Source organism: Bactrocera dorsalis, chromosome 3 (genome assembly GCF_023373825.1).
Source record: "Bactrocera dorsalis isolate Fly_Bdor chromosome 3, ASM2337382v1, whole genome shotgun sequence".
Classification (NCBI taxonomy): domain Eukaryota; kingdom Metazoa; phylum Arthropoda; class Insecta; order Diptera; family Tephritidae; genus Bactrocera; species Bactrocera dorsalis.
In genome coordinates, this window is record NC_064305.1 from 39,125,122 (window position 1) to 39,144,702 (window position 19,581).

A 19,581-nucleotide genomic window follows, 5' to 3' on the forward strand; every position below is an offset into this window, starting at 1 on the left:
CACTTTTTGATGTTGTTTCTTTGTGCCCACAAAATGGCTTAATTTAATAGTTTCAGATTTGCTGTAGACGTAAAATATTAAAAAAGCCCGTAGTAAGAGAAGTCCTATTACTGATGATCCCCGAGTTTCCAATATATCACTAAACATACAGTGAACAAAAATAACTTATACAGAGAGATAATTTGACTTTGAAGTGAATTTTCTCTTAAACCTTTCCAGCTTTTAAGCTGCAACCAAGAGTAACAATACCTTAGCATCCAAAAAAATACACTTACATTTACTTACTTCCACTTACGTTGTCAACAATTTAAATACAGTTAGTTGCTCGACAAAGTTTTTATTCTCTTGCAACCAGTTGCTACAAAGTATTATAGTTTTGTTTACCTAACGGTTGTACGTATCACCTAAAAATAATCGAGATAGATGTAGGGTTATATACAATATATATAAATGATCAGAATGACGAGAAAGTAGAAATCCGATTGACTGTTTGTTTGTCCGTCGTCCGTGGAAGCTGTAACTTGAGTAAAAATTGAGATATCTAGATGAAACTTAGTAATTGGATTCCTTTGTACAAAAAAAAATTTCGATTTCGTAGATGAGAGTAATCGAACCACTGCCACGCCCACAAATCGTCTTTAACCTAAAACATATAAAGTGCCATAACTAAGCACCAAATTAAGGTATAAAGCTGTAATTTGGTATCACAATAGCAAAGGGCACCTGTGAACAAATTTGTTTGAAAAAGTAAGGATGGCCCCGCCCTCTAACAAGTTTTATGTATACATATATCTCCTAAACCACTTAAGCTACAACAACCAAATTTACTGAGTAAAAATATGATAAGAATTTCTACCGACAGTGTGGAAATAGATGAAATTGAAGGATAACCCCGCTCACTCCCCACGGTACTGTTAAAAACTACTAAAAATGCGATAAATCAATAACTAAATACGTCAGTGACATTAAATTTCACCACCCACATGGCATAAGAGAGCTTTATTGGAGCTAGTGTAAAAATGGAAAGATGGGTGTGACGCCGCCCAATTTTTGATGAAATCCCATATCTTGGGCCCCGACCAATCGATTTCGACAAAATTTTGTTTACATTTACATTCTAATGCCCTATTGTGAAAATGAACGAAATCGGACAACAACCACACCTACTTCCCATATAGCACAATTTTAAATTCCACTTGATTCGTTCAGCTTTCAGTTCACAAATCAAGAAGCAACTAATATAATGGCATAAAACTTTGTCTTTACTGCGTGCCACCTTATGACCACAAATTGTTTAAATCAAATAGAAACTGTTCAAGCCCTTAGGTACCCAATATTTGGACCTCAGTACCTATAGTTGACTTTGATCGAAAATATTGGTCAATGTGTGAGATATACAAGGTGCATTCCAAAGCAAACAGGACTTTCAAAAAAAAAAACATAACTAATGGTTTTTTCGACAAAATCAATTTTTTTATTCAAAATAGTCTCCTTTTGCTTCAATACAGCTTTTTGCACGGTCCAAAAGCATGTCGAACGAGTGTTTTAGCTCGTTGGCCGGTATGGCCGCCAGTATGCCGGTGCAAGCCTTTTGAATGGACTCTACGTCTGCATAACGTTTTTCTTTCATGGGCAAAAGAATTTTTCTGAAAAGGAACAAGTCGCACGGTGTCATATCAGGTGATTCCGGGGAATGGTTAAAATCATCCTTCGTATGTTGCATTCTGACCAATTTTTGTTGGTCAGTCAATTTGTGCGGAACAAACCGTGCACACATCTTTCGGAAGCCCAAATGTTCGATCAAAATGCCACCTACATATGTATAAATCAATGAACCAGTTGGAAAAGTTCGGGCACACATCTAGCATATGTAAAATTGCCAGTTATACAGTGAGGAACAAAAATATTCATACACTTTTTGTTGTCATGGTTTGGAAAGTTCAATAACTTTTTCACAAAAAACTGCTTTGACAAATGTTTACAAACATAGTGTTTTATTGCGAAAACTTTACTGCATTCTAAATGTTATGGCATTTTAAGATTTATTTGGGTCCCTGTTAACCATCGCTATCAAAGATGTTGAGCTTCGACTCATTTAGAAATAAAAAATTTTTCAGAAAAATCATTGTTTTTTTTATATTCATTACTGAGTTATCAATTTTTGATTTATTCCAAAATAAGAGGCTTCTTGCTTGGTGTTCTATTGTGAAAATTGTTATCGTTTAGGGTCCTTTCTAGTGTTTTTGGATATATAGTTTTTGTCTACTACTTTGAGATTTACGATAACGTTTCTTCGATATAGTTTTCTCGAAGACCACTGTGCAGCTTAATATCAGTAGAACCGCTATTTTTAAATTTTTTGCTTCTGTTTTATACAATATTTTGTCACTTAATTTCTTCCGGCCACTGATATTTCTTTTAGCGGAGTCATTGCAGTGAAGGGGGAAAATAACTAAAAGGGGAATGAAAGAAACTTCGCCGTTATCTCAACGCAATAATTTTTTTAGTTTATTGTGATTAGGAAAAAAGGCACAATTCCGATTTCTTTGGGACCGCGATCTGAGTTATAGCTTAGTTTTCGAGATATTCTTTAAAAAGGATCTACTTGTGTAACGATTTTTGTCATAAACCTATCCGTTTAATAAATATTAACGGTTGAGGTTTGACTATTTTAAGTCCATTGCCTTTTTTAATTCTATAACTCAAGTAAAAGAATAATCTTAAATTACAAACCTCATAGTTTACTAGGAAATTTACTGTTCTACAAAAATGGTCGCATTGGTAGAAAAATCAAACATACAAAGAAATTGTTCTCCACTAACTTTTAAAAGAGTTCAAACAAGTAATTAACTATTATAATATTATAGTACAAATTTATTAAAATATTGAATTTATTTAGATCTCACATAAAATAGTGATTTATAAAAATTATTATCGACAACGGTGCCCTCCGTCCGAAAAAGTGGGTTTATCTTAAAACATGTTCCTGGAAGTCCGAAGATGAGGTTTTCATTAATGATGGAGCTCGGACAAAAAGAAAGACAACTAACTTAAATAAATACAGTTTAAACAAGTAAGGAAGAGCTTTGTTCGGTTGTAACCAAACATATACTCTTGCAACTTGCCATGACCAAAGAATGGGAAATACCCTAAGGAAATAAGTATGTATGTGAGAGTTGGGTAGTATTGACGCGATTTTATCTATTTACAAAAACATGCATATAATATGATAATATTACGCAATAAAATAATACAATTCTTAGGTTTTTAAAGGAGTACTACGCGAAAGTACTTCAGTCACCCCGATCTGATATACATTTTATAATATTATCATAGGGTTTTACTTATTTGTGTTTATTAAATATAAATCACATATAAGATTAGAATAAAACGGTATCAACACATTTTCAAAAAAGTGAAAAAAAAGAAAACAGTGGTTGTCTGTAGACTTTTGTCCGCCACTTTCGATATGCAACTGTGCATATACTGACATACGAATGTTTGCATATGTATATATCTGTACATATCAATTTCTGAATAATTCACTTTACGACATAAATATTACTAATATACTTAGATTTACATATGTATTATGGGTCTGTACTATGTACTTAATTTTGCATCCATTTACATATAGAAATTACTATATACACTTATGCGTAATTATAGTTTTATTGTCGTCTATTAGCACTGAGTTCCAATTGTTGTTATGCACAAGCTCATGCTTGGATAATTGTGGCTCCTATCACTGTAGTGATATAGCGTTTTTGTGATAATTGCGAGCGTGTCCACTCACACTAAGCAAAACGGTTATCTCAGCAATAAAGCGAGTCAAACCGAAACCATAACAACGAAGTGATTACGAAACCGCCCATCCCTATACTTTCCCCGACACTCACCCTTTTATTTTAATACCTATATCTTCGTGTATGAATCAGTCAGCTGTTTCCTTTGCTCCACTCGTCGAGGCTTGTATGTACTTCGGTCTGGCACCTCTTATCAGTTACAACTGCGCAGCTGACTTTGGCAATTCCCGTCTCACTTTTTGTTATTCTATCCTTGATATTTAGCCGTTAGCGTATAAATGAGTGCACAGTTATATGAAGGTGTATGTATATATATATACATATATTTGTTGGCACGGCACTCGGTTAAATACTCAACACGTTCTCATGAGAGTCACAACAATCCAAGTTTCACACACCGAATGACCTAGCTACCAAACTACTTTGGCCATCAAATAATCATTAAACGGCTGAGTCAAGTGCTTCTAATTCTAGTATATACTTATGTACATATGTATAGTATGTAATTATAATTTATCACTTCAAATATTATTTGTCTGCATACCAAATGCCGGCACTCGCTCCCAATTTTCTTTGTCAATTCATAAATACTATTTTTTTGCTTATTTAATAGATATGCAATAACCCCCGTGTTCTATAGCTTTCTTTAGTACTTTTGTTATTTTTTCGTTTCACAATTAAATCGATTTTGCGGCACATAAATCACACAACCGTTATAAACGACTCTCGCGAATGAACTGACAACAGCTGCTCGCGTACAGCTGATTGCTTTACGAGTTTGCTTTTTACCTATTCGAACATATGTATATGTATGCAGGAGTGTATAAATTTATTACTAGTTTATGATTAGAAGAGGCGTCAAGGTGGAATATCGAGCCACTTGTTAGAATGTCATTACTGTAGAAAAGCCAAATAGTGGGCGATAAATGAGTTGTGTTTACTACGCAACTCTTATATGAGTTTGGCGTGTTTAGTTGGTAAAAGCACTTAGCAAAGGCACAAACCGGATATGATCGTATTCAAAGCTTCGCCCATAAAACTTTAAATTATATGATACTAATTTCCGCGAGTTGATTTCAAACATTTGTCATGATGTCATATCGTTACTGATATAAATAAAATTATCCTGCAGTCTGGTCTTTGCACTATTAACGTCACATATTCTGATGTCTGTAAGTTACTGTTAGAAATATTTATGGATTTAAGAAAAAATGTTAGCTTCGGCTGCATCAATGCTAGAATGCCATTCATAGGTACATTTCTTATGGCATAAAAAGTTTTAAAAAGATTTTTTATCTTGACTTCGTAAGTTTATATGATATCTAAGTATATGTCAATATAAAAAATGGGATTTGATATTATGACAGCTATATGTTATAGTGGTCTGATATTGGCGGTTCCGAAAAACAAGCTCCTTAAGGAAAAACGACGTGTGCAAAATATTTTGATTTGTTTTTGTTCCTAGGAAATTTAAATCTCTTTAAAAAATATCTTTAACGATTTTTTCATAAACTTATCCATTTAATAAATATTAACGGTTGCGGTTTGACTATTTTGAGTCCATTGCCTTTTTTAATTCTATAATTCAAGTAAAATAATAATCTTAAATTACAGACCTCATAGTTTACTATGAAATTTACTGTTCTACAAAAATTATCTCATTGGTAGAAAAATCAAATATACAAAGAAATTGTTCAAACAGGTAATTAACTATTATAATAAAAATGTATTAAAATATTTAATTTATTTAGATCTCACATGTAATAGTGATTTATAAAAATTACTACCGACAACAGTCGCCCTCCGTCCGAAAAAGTGGGTTTAAATTGGGTGAACATTTTTTACGCAGATTTCGTTTTCAGGACAGTGAACAAATTGAAATCTGGGTTTATCTTAAAACATGTTTCTGGAAGTCCGAAGATGAGGTTTTCATTAATGATGGAGCTCGGACAAAACTTAAATAAATACAGTTTAAAACAAGAAAGGAAGAGCTTTGTTCGGTTGTAACCAAACATATACTCTTGCAACTTGACCAAATGACCAAAGAATGGGAAATACCGTAAGGAAATATGTGAGAGTTGGGTAGTATTAACGTGATTTTATCTACTTTCCCAATACCACATACAAAAACCATTCATATGGAGCCGGTCAGCCGGATGCTCGAAATTTCTGATATTAGTTATATAGGTTGGCATGTGCCAAGTTTTCGCTCAAATTTATCTATTTTATGCACAAAGATTCACTGTTATGAGTAAAACACGCTCTCTTATTTCCATTAGGATAACTCACATATTGGCCTATACATACGGTACAAAGTCACCCGGAAGTTCGAAAATCTGTATATTAAGTATATGGGGGCTAAGGGAAGTATTGGTGCGATTCAAACCACTTTTGGCATATAGACATGCCATTATAAGAGAAGGATTATCCCTTAATTTCAGCTATGTATATATATCACACATTGACCGAAATTTTCGATCAAAAGTCAACTATAGGTACCGGGGTCTAAATATTCGGTACCTTTGGGGCTTGAACAGTTTTTATTGGATTTAAACAATTTTCGGTCATAAGGTGGCACAAAAAAGACGTTATTAGTTTTATGTTATATTAATTGTTTCTTGATTTATGTACTGAAAACTGAACGAATCGAATGAAATTTATAATTGTGATTATGAGGAATAGACGTGGTTATTGTCCGATTTCGTCCATTTCTACAATGAGACATAGGAATATGAGAAGAATGCTACGAACTAGATTTAGTCGAAATTGGTCAGTCGCGTCTCGAGATATGAAGTTGCCAGAAAGTGGGCAGTGCCGGGCCCATCGTTCAATTTTCACTCTGACTTCCATAAAGCTCTCTCATAGCATGTCGGTGGTAAAATTTAATGTCTCTGGCGTATTTAGTTATTGATTTATTGCGCTTTTAGTAGTTCTCAACAGTACCGTTATATGGGGAGCGAGCGGGGTTATCCACAGATTTCATCCATTTTCACACTGTCGATAGAATTTCTTATAAGATTAGCATTCCGCATATTTAGTTGTTGTAGCTTAAGTGGTTTTATCTCCTGCGATTCTTTGTACGAAATTACAGCTTTATATCTTAAAAGAAAGTCTGCAAAAGAGAAAATGTGGAATATAAAGCAACAGTAGGCAACTAAATGATTTTATTTCAATCAATATCTGTAGGAATGTCAAGATTCTGGAATGAATAACGAAACGTTCTCACTACGAGCTACGAGGGAAGAAATGAAGATTGTTTCCATAAACTTTATCTATTTTCCCACATATGTATGTACATATATTCGTACTTCATTGATGTTTCAGTACCCGCGGAACGTCTATTTTCTAAAGCTGGAACTTCGGAAAGCCGGAGCAGATTAACAACCAAAAAGCTTTGAAAACTACTGTTTTTGCAAACTAGCTTGAAAAATAATTATAGTAAGTGAATTATTTTATATGTGGCTATAATTAATAAAAAAAAATTTTAAATGAAGTTTATGCGTTATTTTTACTTTCAAAATCAGAATTAATCCAACAATATCTTGCAATTAATTGTAATAATTTTTTTATTCTTGCAATTAATCATTTGATACTTTGATCGAGTAATATAGTTTTTTCAAGAATCAATCCAGTTCACAATAGCAACACCAAGTACTGTACCACCATTCATGGCCACATATTTCTACACACATATACTACTGTGATCAAATTGAAAAAGGAATTTTGTCCATTTCATCTCCTTCAAAGCAATCCCCTCCTTCTGTAATACACTTATGCCAAAGAATTTTTCAGTCACCATAGCACTTGGCCATCAGAACCTTCTCCTATTCAGCTTTTATATCCTCAATTGAGTCAAAACCGTGTCCTTGGAATGATCATGTGAATTTGCTGAATAGCCAGAAGTTACACGAAGGTAAGTCAGGCGAATGCGCTGATTGCAACGATTGCACGATATTAGTTGAAAATGTGGCGAAATCATCACGGATCACCAATGCAGTATGAGATGGTGCATTATCGCACTTTTTTTTTAATAAATTCGACATAGTAATTATCGAAGAATTAACTTTTAGAGCCCCACAAAACGACGCGTATCTCAAATACTCATGAATATTTTGACGTGCAATTTAGCATAGACTAGCAGTACTACCAACTTCCAAAAAAAAACACACGCGAAGTATAAATTAAAAATTTATATTTCAGCTTGATCACAGTAGTATTTTTTTTTTTTTTGTTCCGATGAGGGAATCTTTCATAGATACTGATACTTAGTAGTATGCAGTATGCACGATTCGTACTGCTCGCTAAAGGTTAACCTCATTCGGGACCACGCCTAATAAGTAATATCTTACTACATTAGACTTGCGAAACAGTACGCATACGTATTAAACTCTTAATTCCGTCATCTATAGCTTTAGGAAAGGCCCTGCGGGACCGCCGCTAAGCATTACTTCGCAGGGTCAGCTTAGGCTATTGGCTCACGTCATAAGCTATTTGCGGCTCTAGCTTCACTGCTTCTGTGATGTTCGGCTCTTCTCAGCTCTTGCTGTATCAGAGCTATCGTCTTCTCCATGGCATACCATACTCGTCTCCTTTGCAACATATGAGTCACTATGTTATCTGGAGTTACTCGGCCTGCCACTTCTATCTCCAGAGTCATTTTCACTACCGTTACCACAGAAAGAGCAAGTAACTCCGTTTTCATGACCATACCTATGCAGGTACTCTCTGAAACACCTATGTCCTGTTAGAAACTGCGTCATATAAAAGTCTACCTCGCGATGCTTTCGATCCACCCATTCTTGAATATATCTGATTAATCGGTGCGTCCATCTTCCCTTTGTTGTTGTGTCCCAACGATTTTGCAATTCCTCTATGCTTTCTTGTCTTTCCCCTTTTTGCTCTGCAATTGTCAGCTTTCTGCCTATACTTTTTTTCTTGTCATAAATGCCCTTCAGTTCTCAGGACATTATGTCTGGCGACATTATTCCAGATATAACGCTAGCGGCTTCATGAGATACCGTGCGGAAGGCGCTAATAGTTGTAATTGCGCTTAGCCGGAACACTGATTGTGCCATTCTTGCATAACTTTTTTGCATTAGTGCTGGTCCCCATACGGGTGCAGCATATATTAGGATTGACTGGCTAACCTTGGCCAAAAGTGCTCTGCTGCTTTGTTTTGGACCTCCTATATTGGCAATAATTCTGGATAAGGCCGCATTTACACGGGAAGCTTTTTCGCAGACTTTTTCAATGTGGACCTTGTAGCTGAGTCTCGCGTCGATCATTACACCAAAGTACCTTGTGCTGATTGTGTTGTAATGCTGTGTCCGTCAATGTTTATGGAGACATTTTCGAGTTTTTGATCACAGTAGTATGTACATATGTATTCGTACACACCAGACCTGTGTAATACTGAGTAGTAATGGTGCTAGCACGTACTTAAATACCTTAATTTTTATATTGAAGTACTTAGTATGTTCTAAGTACTTTAAGAATTTTCAAGTACAAGTACCAGTAATTGAAAAGTACTTGCAAAGAATTGAAAAATAGATTCAAGTACTTTCAATTCTTTTCAAATACTTTCAAGTATTTGTTAAAATTTCAAGTACTTTTCAATTACTGGTACTTGTACTTGTACTTGTACTTTACAATTTTGGGAATGCCAGTACCAGTACCAGTACAATTCCTTTAAAATGTACTTGTTACAAGTCGTACTGGTACTTGATATTACCCAGGTCTGGTACACACACAGAATTATTGCCATTAATTCATTAATTCAAAGCTGTTGCACGCTTCCAAAGAATATCTCCTTTGTGTCATACAATAAAAAAATAAATTTAAATGAAGAAGAGAGGTAAATACTTACATATGTATATGCACATATGCTTATACCTTATATAAGTTTCAAATAAAACTACGTTTTCAGATTATTTTCATTTTGTTTTAGGTATTTTCAATTAAATCGGAGAAAAGAAAAAGAGTCCAATAAATCCTTCGAGGAGAAATGTGGATTTACTAAAACTATAGGGAAAATAATGTTTTGTTGGCACTCGTTACTCGCCCGAATATAGGAAAGAGACGACTATTACAGAAAGCGTAATATTAGTTTTTGTTTCTAAGGTGTCTACGACAAGCGAAAAAAGTATATCACTATTTTGTAGACTACTCAGGATCAACTCATGATAGTTGGGTTTTACGAAGTCGTAGCCCTTAATAGTCTTTGTATTGTTCTCTATTGACTCTAAACAACGAACCTGCACTTGTGGCATTTCCATTTAACACATGTTGAAGCTTTCAGTGCCGACGCTTATATCGGAAAATGTAGTTGTGATATCTAAGCCCTCCACACTCTCTGCTAAAATATTTGTTAATTTTGCGTCTCAACTAAATGCCTGGTGGATCTATCTGATCACCGAAATGCATCAAGTTTGTATGGTCTCTTTCAAAGGAAACAGTGGTATCTGTTTTTTAATTTTTCCTCCTATTTTTTTAGCCTTGATTTGCCGTCTATCTTTTTTTATTCTCGTGTTCACGCCAAAATAACCAAATACACTAGAAGGAAATCCTATAAGAGCCCTACCAATAGTGAAAATTAATGAAGTCGGATTATTATTCCACTCACTCCTACTCGTATTATAACGGTACTGTTAAAATCTACTAAAAGCGCGATAAATCAATAACCAAAAACCTCAGAGGCAATAACATTTACCAAAGAGATGAAATTAGACAGCTTTAATTGGATAATAAGCGTTGCACCCCTTTCTTTCAGGTGAAATCATTCACTCTCAGGAAGTGTCAGATCGATTTAAACCAAATTTGGTACATACCCCATGTCACATTGTGAAAATGGCATGGTTACAACCACGCTTATAACACAATTTCAAACTCGCTCATTTTCTGGTGCATAAATTAAGAAGTAACTAATATACGAAAAAAAACTTTGCACGATTAGGGCCATTGAAGTATGTCACGTTAAAAATTGTCCAAATCCAACAAAAACTATTCAAGCCCACAGGTACCAGTTCATGTGTGAGATACTTGTATATAATTAAGAAAAATTTCTTTCTGATAATATTATGTCTGTGTGTCAAAGAGTGGTTGAATCGGATCAATATTTCCTTTAGCATATGGGAGCTAATATAAAGATTATCGAATTTCTAGGTGACTTCATACCACATACGTATTTAGGACAATATTTGAGATATCTCAATGAAACTGAAAAAGAGTGTTTGGCTCATAACATTGTATCTTTGTAACACGAGAAGCTCGTGTTAAAACTTGGGGCTTGGCCGTTTTAGAGTAATTCTGGTCACCGACTTTAAAAACTTTATATTCACTCTGAAACGTTTTTTCATATTTGGGTGTAACTTCCGAAATATTCATCGGAACGATATGAAATTTAAATATACATATGTACATTAAATTTAACTGTATATAACCCCTTAACTGCTTGTAGGTTTTGCAAAAAGTTGATAAAATCGGGTCAATACTATCTCTTATATACCTAAATAACATCTTCAAACGTTCGTCAAAATTAACTGAACGTATGAACGAAATTCTGCGAATTACCCAAAATCCCATATAACTACGAGGTGTGTTCAAAAAGTATCACGAATTTTATGTTTTTTCAAAAATTATTTATTTATTCATGAATATCTAATTTGTCCCCTTCAAAGTAATCCCCATGAGATATTATACACTTGTGCCAACGGTTTTTCCAATCTTCGAAGCACTTCAAAAAATCATTTTTTTTATCTTCTTCAACTCCTCCTTCTATGCCGTCTTTATCTCGTCAAGAGAAGCGTAACGTCGTCCTTTCATGGGCCTCTTCAGTTTAGGGAACAAGAAAAGGTCACAGGGGGCCAGATCTGGGGAATACGGTGGCTGCGGTATCATTAGTGTGTTGTTTTTGGCCAAAAAGTGGCGCACAAGCAACGATGTGTGAGCAGGGGCGTTATCGTGGTGCAATTTTTTTGAAAGGTAAAAATCGAAGACGATCCAAAACACGTGCAAGCAAAGCAGCTGTCAACAATTAAATGAACATTCAAAATGACCGAGCTTGTCGGCATAAGTGAGAGACATGAGTACCAACATAACGCCACAAAAAATTCGAAATTCGAATATACGTAACCCGCGAAAATTCAAAATTCGCGATACTTTTTGAACATACCTCGTACTTGTAGTAACTATACTATAGATATTTAATTATTTTCGTTACTGTAACAAATCTTATGCCAAATATGACTCATACACAAGTTATACATACATACTTGTTGTTTAGTTCGATTCCCACCCTCTGGTTGACTTGTTGCAGCTTACATACGTCATTTCTTAGTCTCCGGTTCTGGCAATATGACATGTTCGGTTACACCCGAGCATAGGCCTTCCTTACTTGTTATACTCTTGCAACCAATTGCTACAGAGTATTAGGCTACGTTTATGACCGAGCGAATTCGCGTCGCGCGATGCGATGAAAATCGCTATATAGCTACCAGCGGTTTCGCGGTTTGAGTGTTTACAGTACAGCGAAATCAGAAGCGATTGAAAATTTATAACGTCAAATCCGTTCGTAGTTTCTTTTACATTTCATTAAAAAAAGACATGTGTGCACGTGTTCGAAAAATTTTGCTTACAGAAAGTAGTCTTTTAGTGCGTCAGCAGATTTTAAGATTTTGTAAACAGAAAAGATTCCAAGTGCATCCAATTTGCAAAGAACGCAAAAGCCATGGAGAGTTCCATCATTTACACAGCCGCCTTCTACAATATCCTGAGAAATTTATGGAGTATTACCGAATGAAAATTGACACGTTTAATTATATCTTGAATAATATATCCAAACATATAGAAAAAAATACTAGAAATCAGAAAACACCAATTGATGCTGTAGAAAGGCTCGCACTGACCATAAGGTAAGTAATATATAATAAATTTTTATTTAATTTCAATATTTATACTTGTTAACTTACATATGTAAGTATGTATTTAATATAATATTACACACATTAATATTAAGTAGCTTAATTAAAATTTTGCGCATTTGGAAAAATGAAGCTGTTTGAATCCTGCGTTTCAATATTTGGGCTGCTACTCACATAACTAATAAAAGAAACTGGCGTAGCCGATTCCTGATTATCTCTGCCGTACGTAATGTCATACAGAACCTCCTGCATTTTTATGCGAAATTTTATTTTTTTTTCTTCACCCATATTTTTCATATCCTTTTTGAAACTCATAAGAAAATGGTAATCATCATCCTCCTCATCGTTGCTTTTTTCTAGAAGCTTGAGCTTCTTTTCCTCCAACTCCAAAAACGCTGAGCTTTCTGTAAGTTTTTTCTTTAATTTTTTAGGTGCAGGCTGCATCAATTTTATGGATTCAGGAGTTTCCGATTTATCTTCATCATCAAGTTCCACCAATTCATCACAACTTGTTTCATTGATCAAGTTACCTGACATGGAGGCGATTCCATATTATCTTGTAAAAAAAACATATCCTTAAAATGTGTCCATTTTGAATGCGGCATTGCAGCGCTGCCTGAAGCCACCACAGTTTCCTTACGAAGTTCTCTACGATAGGTGTCTTTCAAGTTTTTCCATTTTTTTGCACCAGAGCTAGCTGAAACACATTTAAAAATAATAATTTCGTTTAAATTTATTTTCAGGTTTTTGGTAACGGGAAATTCATTCCGATCTTTGGCCTTTTCTTATCGCATAGGAATTGCTACAGTGGCCAAAATTACTAGAGAAGTATGTGCCGCCCTTTGGACGTCTCTGGTTTCCAAACATTTGAATCGCAAAACAAATGAAGAATTGATAAAAATAGCAGACGAATTTTACTCCAAATGGGGATTTCCGAATTGCATTGGAAGTATTGACGGCAAACATATTCGTTGCAAAAGGCCACCGCATTCTGGCAGCATGTTTTTCAACTACAAACACTTTTTTTCCATCGTTTTACAAGGCGTTGCATCTGCTGACTACAAGTTTACTGCCATTGAAGTTGGAGCATATGGCAAACAGAGTGATGGTGGCATTTTTGAAGCTTCAACATTACATAAGCTTGTAGAAACTGGAGAATATGAAATTCCAGAAGAGCGGAATCTACCAGGCACAGATATTGCAGCACCATTCGTAATGCTTGGGGATGAAGCATATCCACTCAGAAAATATTTATTGCGCCCATATTCTAAAACAAATTTGAACAATGACTCTGAACTATTCAACACAATGCTATCTAAATCCAGAAAATCCATTGAATGTGCTTTTGGTATTATTACAAACAAATGACGTTTACTAACCAAATCAATCGAAACTGATATTTATGGTGCAGAACTATTTGTTAAAACTATTTGTTTGCTACACAATATTATAATTTATAAAGAGGGAGTTTGTATGCAAACCTTAATGCAAGTTCAGCAAACTATTCCCTTAACCTTCCTATACCCGCGCCAAATGTTTTAACACCTATACCCGCGCACGGTGTGACAGACCGAGACTTTGACTCCTCTTACCTTTTTATTTTTCTATAAAACCGGTTATATTTTTTTTATTTTATAGGAACTAAATGATGTAAAAAAACAAAAAATATCAGTTGTTAGCGTAAATTATGTATTACTTTAATGACTATCAGTCTTTCCAAAACTTTCCAAAAAAAAATATGTACGAAAAACTGTTTCGTCGGTCTCACAGACATGTGCGCGGGTATAGGAAGGTTAAATATGAATAGGCAGAGGCAGTATAACAGAAGCTCTGAAGCTGCTACGACTATACGAAACAATTTTAAGGAATATTTTGTTCAAAAAAATGTTATATTCACTTAAGTATAGGTTGTTTATTACATAAAAATAAAATAATACTATTACTTACCTTCCAAACCGCATTCTTTTTCTACTTCTTCCCAAGCTTTTCTTATTTTGTTTCTATTATGATAATCTGGATGACGCAGATTCCACAAACATTCTTTATTTCGCACTTTTTCGATAATTTGTCCATCGTGTTTAACGCGATTCGCTCAACTGAATCAAAAATTTTGATCGCTGATTTTCGTCGCTAGCAGTCGCTCCATTTTCGCTGAAACCGCTTTTCGCTGAATTGCTGCACGATAAACACCTCCGTATGGATTTATGTATTTGATCGCTAGTAGCGATTTTCATCGCATCGCGCGACGCGAATTCGCTCGGTCATAAACGTAGCCTTATAGTTTTTTGTACAGTTGTACGTATCACCAAATAGATCGCTATGTGTGCGCATGCGGTATACTCGTGTATATGCTTGGCGAGTACCGATCCATGTTCGTGAAAATGTTTGATTTTTTACGATCGGTGCGCGCACATGTGTGTTAATAAAAATTTTGTATCAGAATTTATTGATCTTATAAAAAATGAATTGGCAATTTTGCAAACGAAAAGTAATAAATATAAAAATAAAATAAAGAAAAATAAAAGTTGGAATAACTTATTAACGAATAACAAAGAAATAGATAAAAGTGCTATATTAGAAATAAATTCGAAGAAATGTTCCGCTTGCCTGTCGCACATGTTAACTATGTGAAGAACGAACGCAAAATGGATTTGTGTGTCGTGTATGGGCGAAACGAATTCACACAGATCGAACGCACATATGTGTTGTGTATGGGACCTAAAGCGAAATAGATATAGGGTTATATATAGTATATAAAAGATCAGGATGACAAGAAAAGTTGAAAGTTGTAACTTGAGTAAAAATTGAGATATGTATCTCGATGAAACTTGCTATGCAGATTCCTTGGTACAAAAAAATTACGAGTTCATTGATGGGCGTAATCGGTCACTGTCACACCCACATATATAGAATATCCAAAATTTAAAACTATTAATTTGTGAAAATGTCTTTGGAAAATGTTGAGAACTTAACTGATATTGAATAACGTCAAAAGTTGCTAGAATATGACTTCCCGAATGTTGCAGATTCCTTGGTACAAAAAAATTACGAGTTCATAGATGGGCGTAATCGGTCACTGTCACGCCCACATATCCCCATTAACCGAAAACATATAAAGTGCCTTAACTTTAAATTAAATTATTGAGCACAGATGTAAGGATATACAATATTTAAGCACTTCCACATACATATGTATGTAGGTATGTATTTACATAAGTTCCTTTTTCGATAGATTCAATATTAAAAATGTTTTCTTTTATAAAATATACCTGCAATGCAAATAAATATAATCTATCTGGGTTTACATGTACATATGTAAACTGTTGTAAAACTAAATATTATACATATGTGCGATTCTATGAATTTTTCTATTGATAGTTGTAAAACCATAAAAGTGGTTATAATGACGTCGCGGTGTATATTCGGACGATTACTCCTCGTATTCCGGGAAACGGCTCTGCTCACTTACCTAATGCTTTTCACCAATTACCGCGTATTTAATAAACAATGACTGAAGCCTTCTTCATTTACATAACTGAATAAAGTATCATTTGAATCAATTATTTAAACGACCGCGACCTTTTAATTTGTTTGCAGCTCGCCTGCCGTTAGCTTATGCAAAACAACACTCGAGTTTTCGTATTTGCTAATTTTTTGATAATCTGAATATTGAGAATTGTATGAAAATTCGAGCGAAGTTAAAAACTGGGCTGTCCTTGTCAAAATTATATGCTAGTCGAAAAAGAAAAACAAGAAAAATCGTTAACTTCGGCTGCACCGAAGCTAATATACTCTTCACAAGTACATTTTTTTCAGTAACTACATATGTGTCCAGTTTGTATGGAAGCTATATGCTATAGTAATCCGATCTGAACAATTTTTTCAGAGATTATATTATTACCTTAAGCAGTAATTCATTTAAATTTCGTGAAGATACCACGTCAAATGCGAAAGTTTTCCATACAAGCCCTTGATTCCGATCGTTCGGTTTGTATGGCAACTATATGCTATAGTGAGCCGATCTGAACAAATTTTTTCGATTACATAATTTTTATAAACAATAACTCATACCGAATTTCGTGAAGATATATCGTTAAATGAGGAAGTTTCCCATGCAAGCATTTGATTCCGATCATTCAGTTTGTATGGCAGCTATATGCTATAGTGAACCGATCTCAACCATTTCTTCGGAGATTACATTGTTGTCTTAGAAAATAATCTATACCACATTTCGTAAATATATCTTGTCAAATGCAAAGTTTTCCATACCAGCACTAGATTCCGATCGTTTAGTTTGTATAGCAGCTATATGCTATAGTAAGCCGATCTGAACAATTTCTTCGTATATTATTTTATTGCCTTATAAAATAACCTGTGCCAACTTTTGTGAAGATACATTGTCAAATGTGAAAGTTTTCCACACAAGAACTTTATTCCGCTCGTTCTGTTTGTAAGGCAGTTATATGTTATAGTCCGATATCGGCAGTTCCGACAAATGAGCAGCAAATGTTACAAACTTAATATATGTATATTCAGGGTATAATTAAGGTTAAGCACTGATACATGCTTTAAATCTTTAAAAAGAATGGATGGCTGAAATTAGCATGGCTTTAAGATTGTTGTGCTTAATTACCTGTAGCTTTGTTCTTTCCATCGAATATATGTATCTGTCCATTCGTTAAAACCAAAGTGCACATACTTGGTACGTACGAGTACTGCATATGTATATCCCTACGGGTTCCTGCCGGGAAGGAATATTCAATTATATGTCGAAAAGAAATCATTGATCATTTTATTTACTCAAACCCTCAAATGTTTGAAAAAATATTTTTTAAACGAATGCAATGTCTTATTTATCTTGTAGAAAATACAAATTTTCATTTTGAGAGAATGATAAAACACAAAAATTCTATTTGTACTTAAATAGAAATAAATAATTAGATAAAATTTGTTGTTAAATCACTATTTATATATAGAATATCCAAAATTTAAAACTATTAATTTGTGAAAATGTCTTTGGAAAATGTTGAGAACTTAACTGATATTGAATTACGTCAAAAGTTGCTAGAATATGACTTCCCGAATGTTCCCATAACAGAAACGAGTCGCGGTTTCCTTGTGAAAAAGCTTAAAAACCATATAAAAAATTTGAAGAATCGAAAGGTGCCAACACGAACATATCTGACCTTGCGCGCCAAACAGGAGCTGAATAATTTGGTTACTAAAGCACAGGACTGTAATCATCAAAGCGTCCAGAGTAGCGCACTACTCAGCGAGGAGCATACAGCAAATGCTGATCCGAATCTGTACAGTATCGCAAATACCGATCATCGAATGGCCGACCAAGTACGATTCCTTTTACCGAATCCTTTATTTGAGCAGAATGTAAGGAATAGCATTCAATTAGCAGATCCACAACTCAGTTTAGCTAACAGCAGTCCATGCGGATACATCACTATGCTCTGTAAAGTTCTCGGCTTGAAAGACAATTACACCAACAGCGTTTGGTGGGCCTTTACATTATTTTTCTTAACCATAACTTTTATGTATATGACGAAGATTGCCGATTACTCAAAGAACATCAATGAAGGGAATACCAATTATGTAATCTGTGACAAGCTTAACTCTCCAGGTCCGTTTTTACGACCACCGTACATCTGTATAGAAAAGGAACGTTTGGAACCAGCATTAACAATTGTGCGCCTGCTAATGATGCAGCTAAAAAAACCATCGGAACGAAATTACTGTTACGACCGGAAACAAACGAGAGCTATTAGTGTGACCGAACTTATTAGACAAGAACTCAAAGGGGGTAATTTAGTGGATATTCGCAATTTGAAAGCAGCTCAGTATCTCATAACTTGCAATCCCCAGTGGAAGATAGACATGGTTGATGATAAAGGAGATCCGGTCATATTTATTGGAGTTGAAAATGTATTAGCAAATCATAACATATTTTTTGTTCTGAAACAGCCTGAGATATCTTTGGCATGTCATCTGTACAACAAAGCTTACCGATTCATAAATCTCAGTGGCAATCTATCGCTCCTAGTGTGTGCCCTAATATTGCTTTGTTTTTCATATTTCTATGTACGTCGCATACAAAAACAACATCTGCAGGCTGTGCACAGATTCATTGACAAGATTATGGAGGAACTGCAGAATCGTGCAGCAAATAGCGAAAGTTCAGAAGGTCGCGAAGTTGATGTGAATCATTTATGTGATCAATTGATACCATCCAGCAAACGAAAATTTGAAATTAGATTCTTTAATGAGGCTTTGAAGGAGCTGGAGGCAAGCGACAATCGAGTGCGATTTGGCCTGACGGTACGTGATGGTCAGGAATGCCGCACTATAAGTTGGATAGATTACAGCGAGGAATTACTAACAGGCAGCCCTCCTGGACACAGGGAGGGATTATTTAAGACAGAAACTAGCTGCTGAAGTTTGAATTTTCCACAGCATTTCTTTGTTACCTTTGACAGTAATCTCCTATGACTGGATCAAATAAATTACTAATAACATAACATTTCTGCTAACTATCCATTGCTACAAAATAAATAATGAAATTACTTTCTTTCAATTTCTTTCCTTTGTCTTATTATTTATCAGAGTAATATTATTCTTCTTTACTGGCGTAGACACCATTTGAGCGATTATTGCCGAGTTACCAAAAGCGCGCCAGTCGTTTCTTCTTTTTTCAAGGTGGCGCCAATTGGAGATTCCAAGCAAAGCCAGGTCGTTAGATAGACCAAATTGTCTACAACTTCGAAGTTATGACTGTCTATGGCTATGACGTGGGATCCTAGTCGCGAGTGCGACGGCTGTTTGTTTGATGACAGTAAATATTTCGCCCT

General features: G+C 34.9%; 2 protein-coding genes across 8 annotated transcripts in view; one reads left to right on the forward strand and one right to left on the reverse strand.

Annotated features, from left to right (window-relative positions):
- The window catches only part of LOC105233071 (long-chain fatty acid transport protein 4), a 32,211-nt gene extending 27,652 nt beyond the window's left edge, over positions 1 to 4,559 (reverse strand). For 2 of the 7 annotated variants that reach the window (XM_049452092.1, XM_049452091.1), the window contains exon 1: positions 4,351 to 4,558. The gene's annotated coding sequence lies outside the window, so the exon portion shown is untranslated. Of the gene's footprint in view, positions 1 to 3,899 lie in introns of all 7 variants that reach the window. The other 5 variants (XM_011215024.4, XM_011215023.4, XM_011215022.4 and 2 more) reach the window with 3 other exon arrangements.
- Positions 4,560 to 17,578: 13,019 nt separating this feature from the next.
- Positions 17,579 to 19,307, forward strand: LOC109580030 (inner nuclear membrane protein Man1). The gene has a single exon (XM_019992770.3). The coding sequence runs from the start codon at positions 17,735 to 17,737 to the stop codon at positions 19,166 to 19,168; it is 1,434 nt and encodes a 477-aa protein (XP_019848329.2). The 5' UTR covers positions 17,579 to 17,734; the 3' UTR covers positions 19,169 to 19,307.
- Positions 19,308 to 19,581: the final 274 nt, after the last annotated feature.

Bases quoted from the DNA above. Each gene is read 5' to 3' on its own strand.
- LOC109580030 (XM_019992770.3), top strand. From the start codon at position 17,735: ATGTCTTTGGAAAATGTTGAGAACTTAACTGATATTGAATTACGTCAA.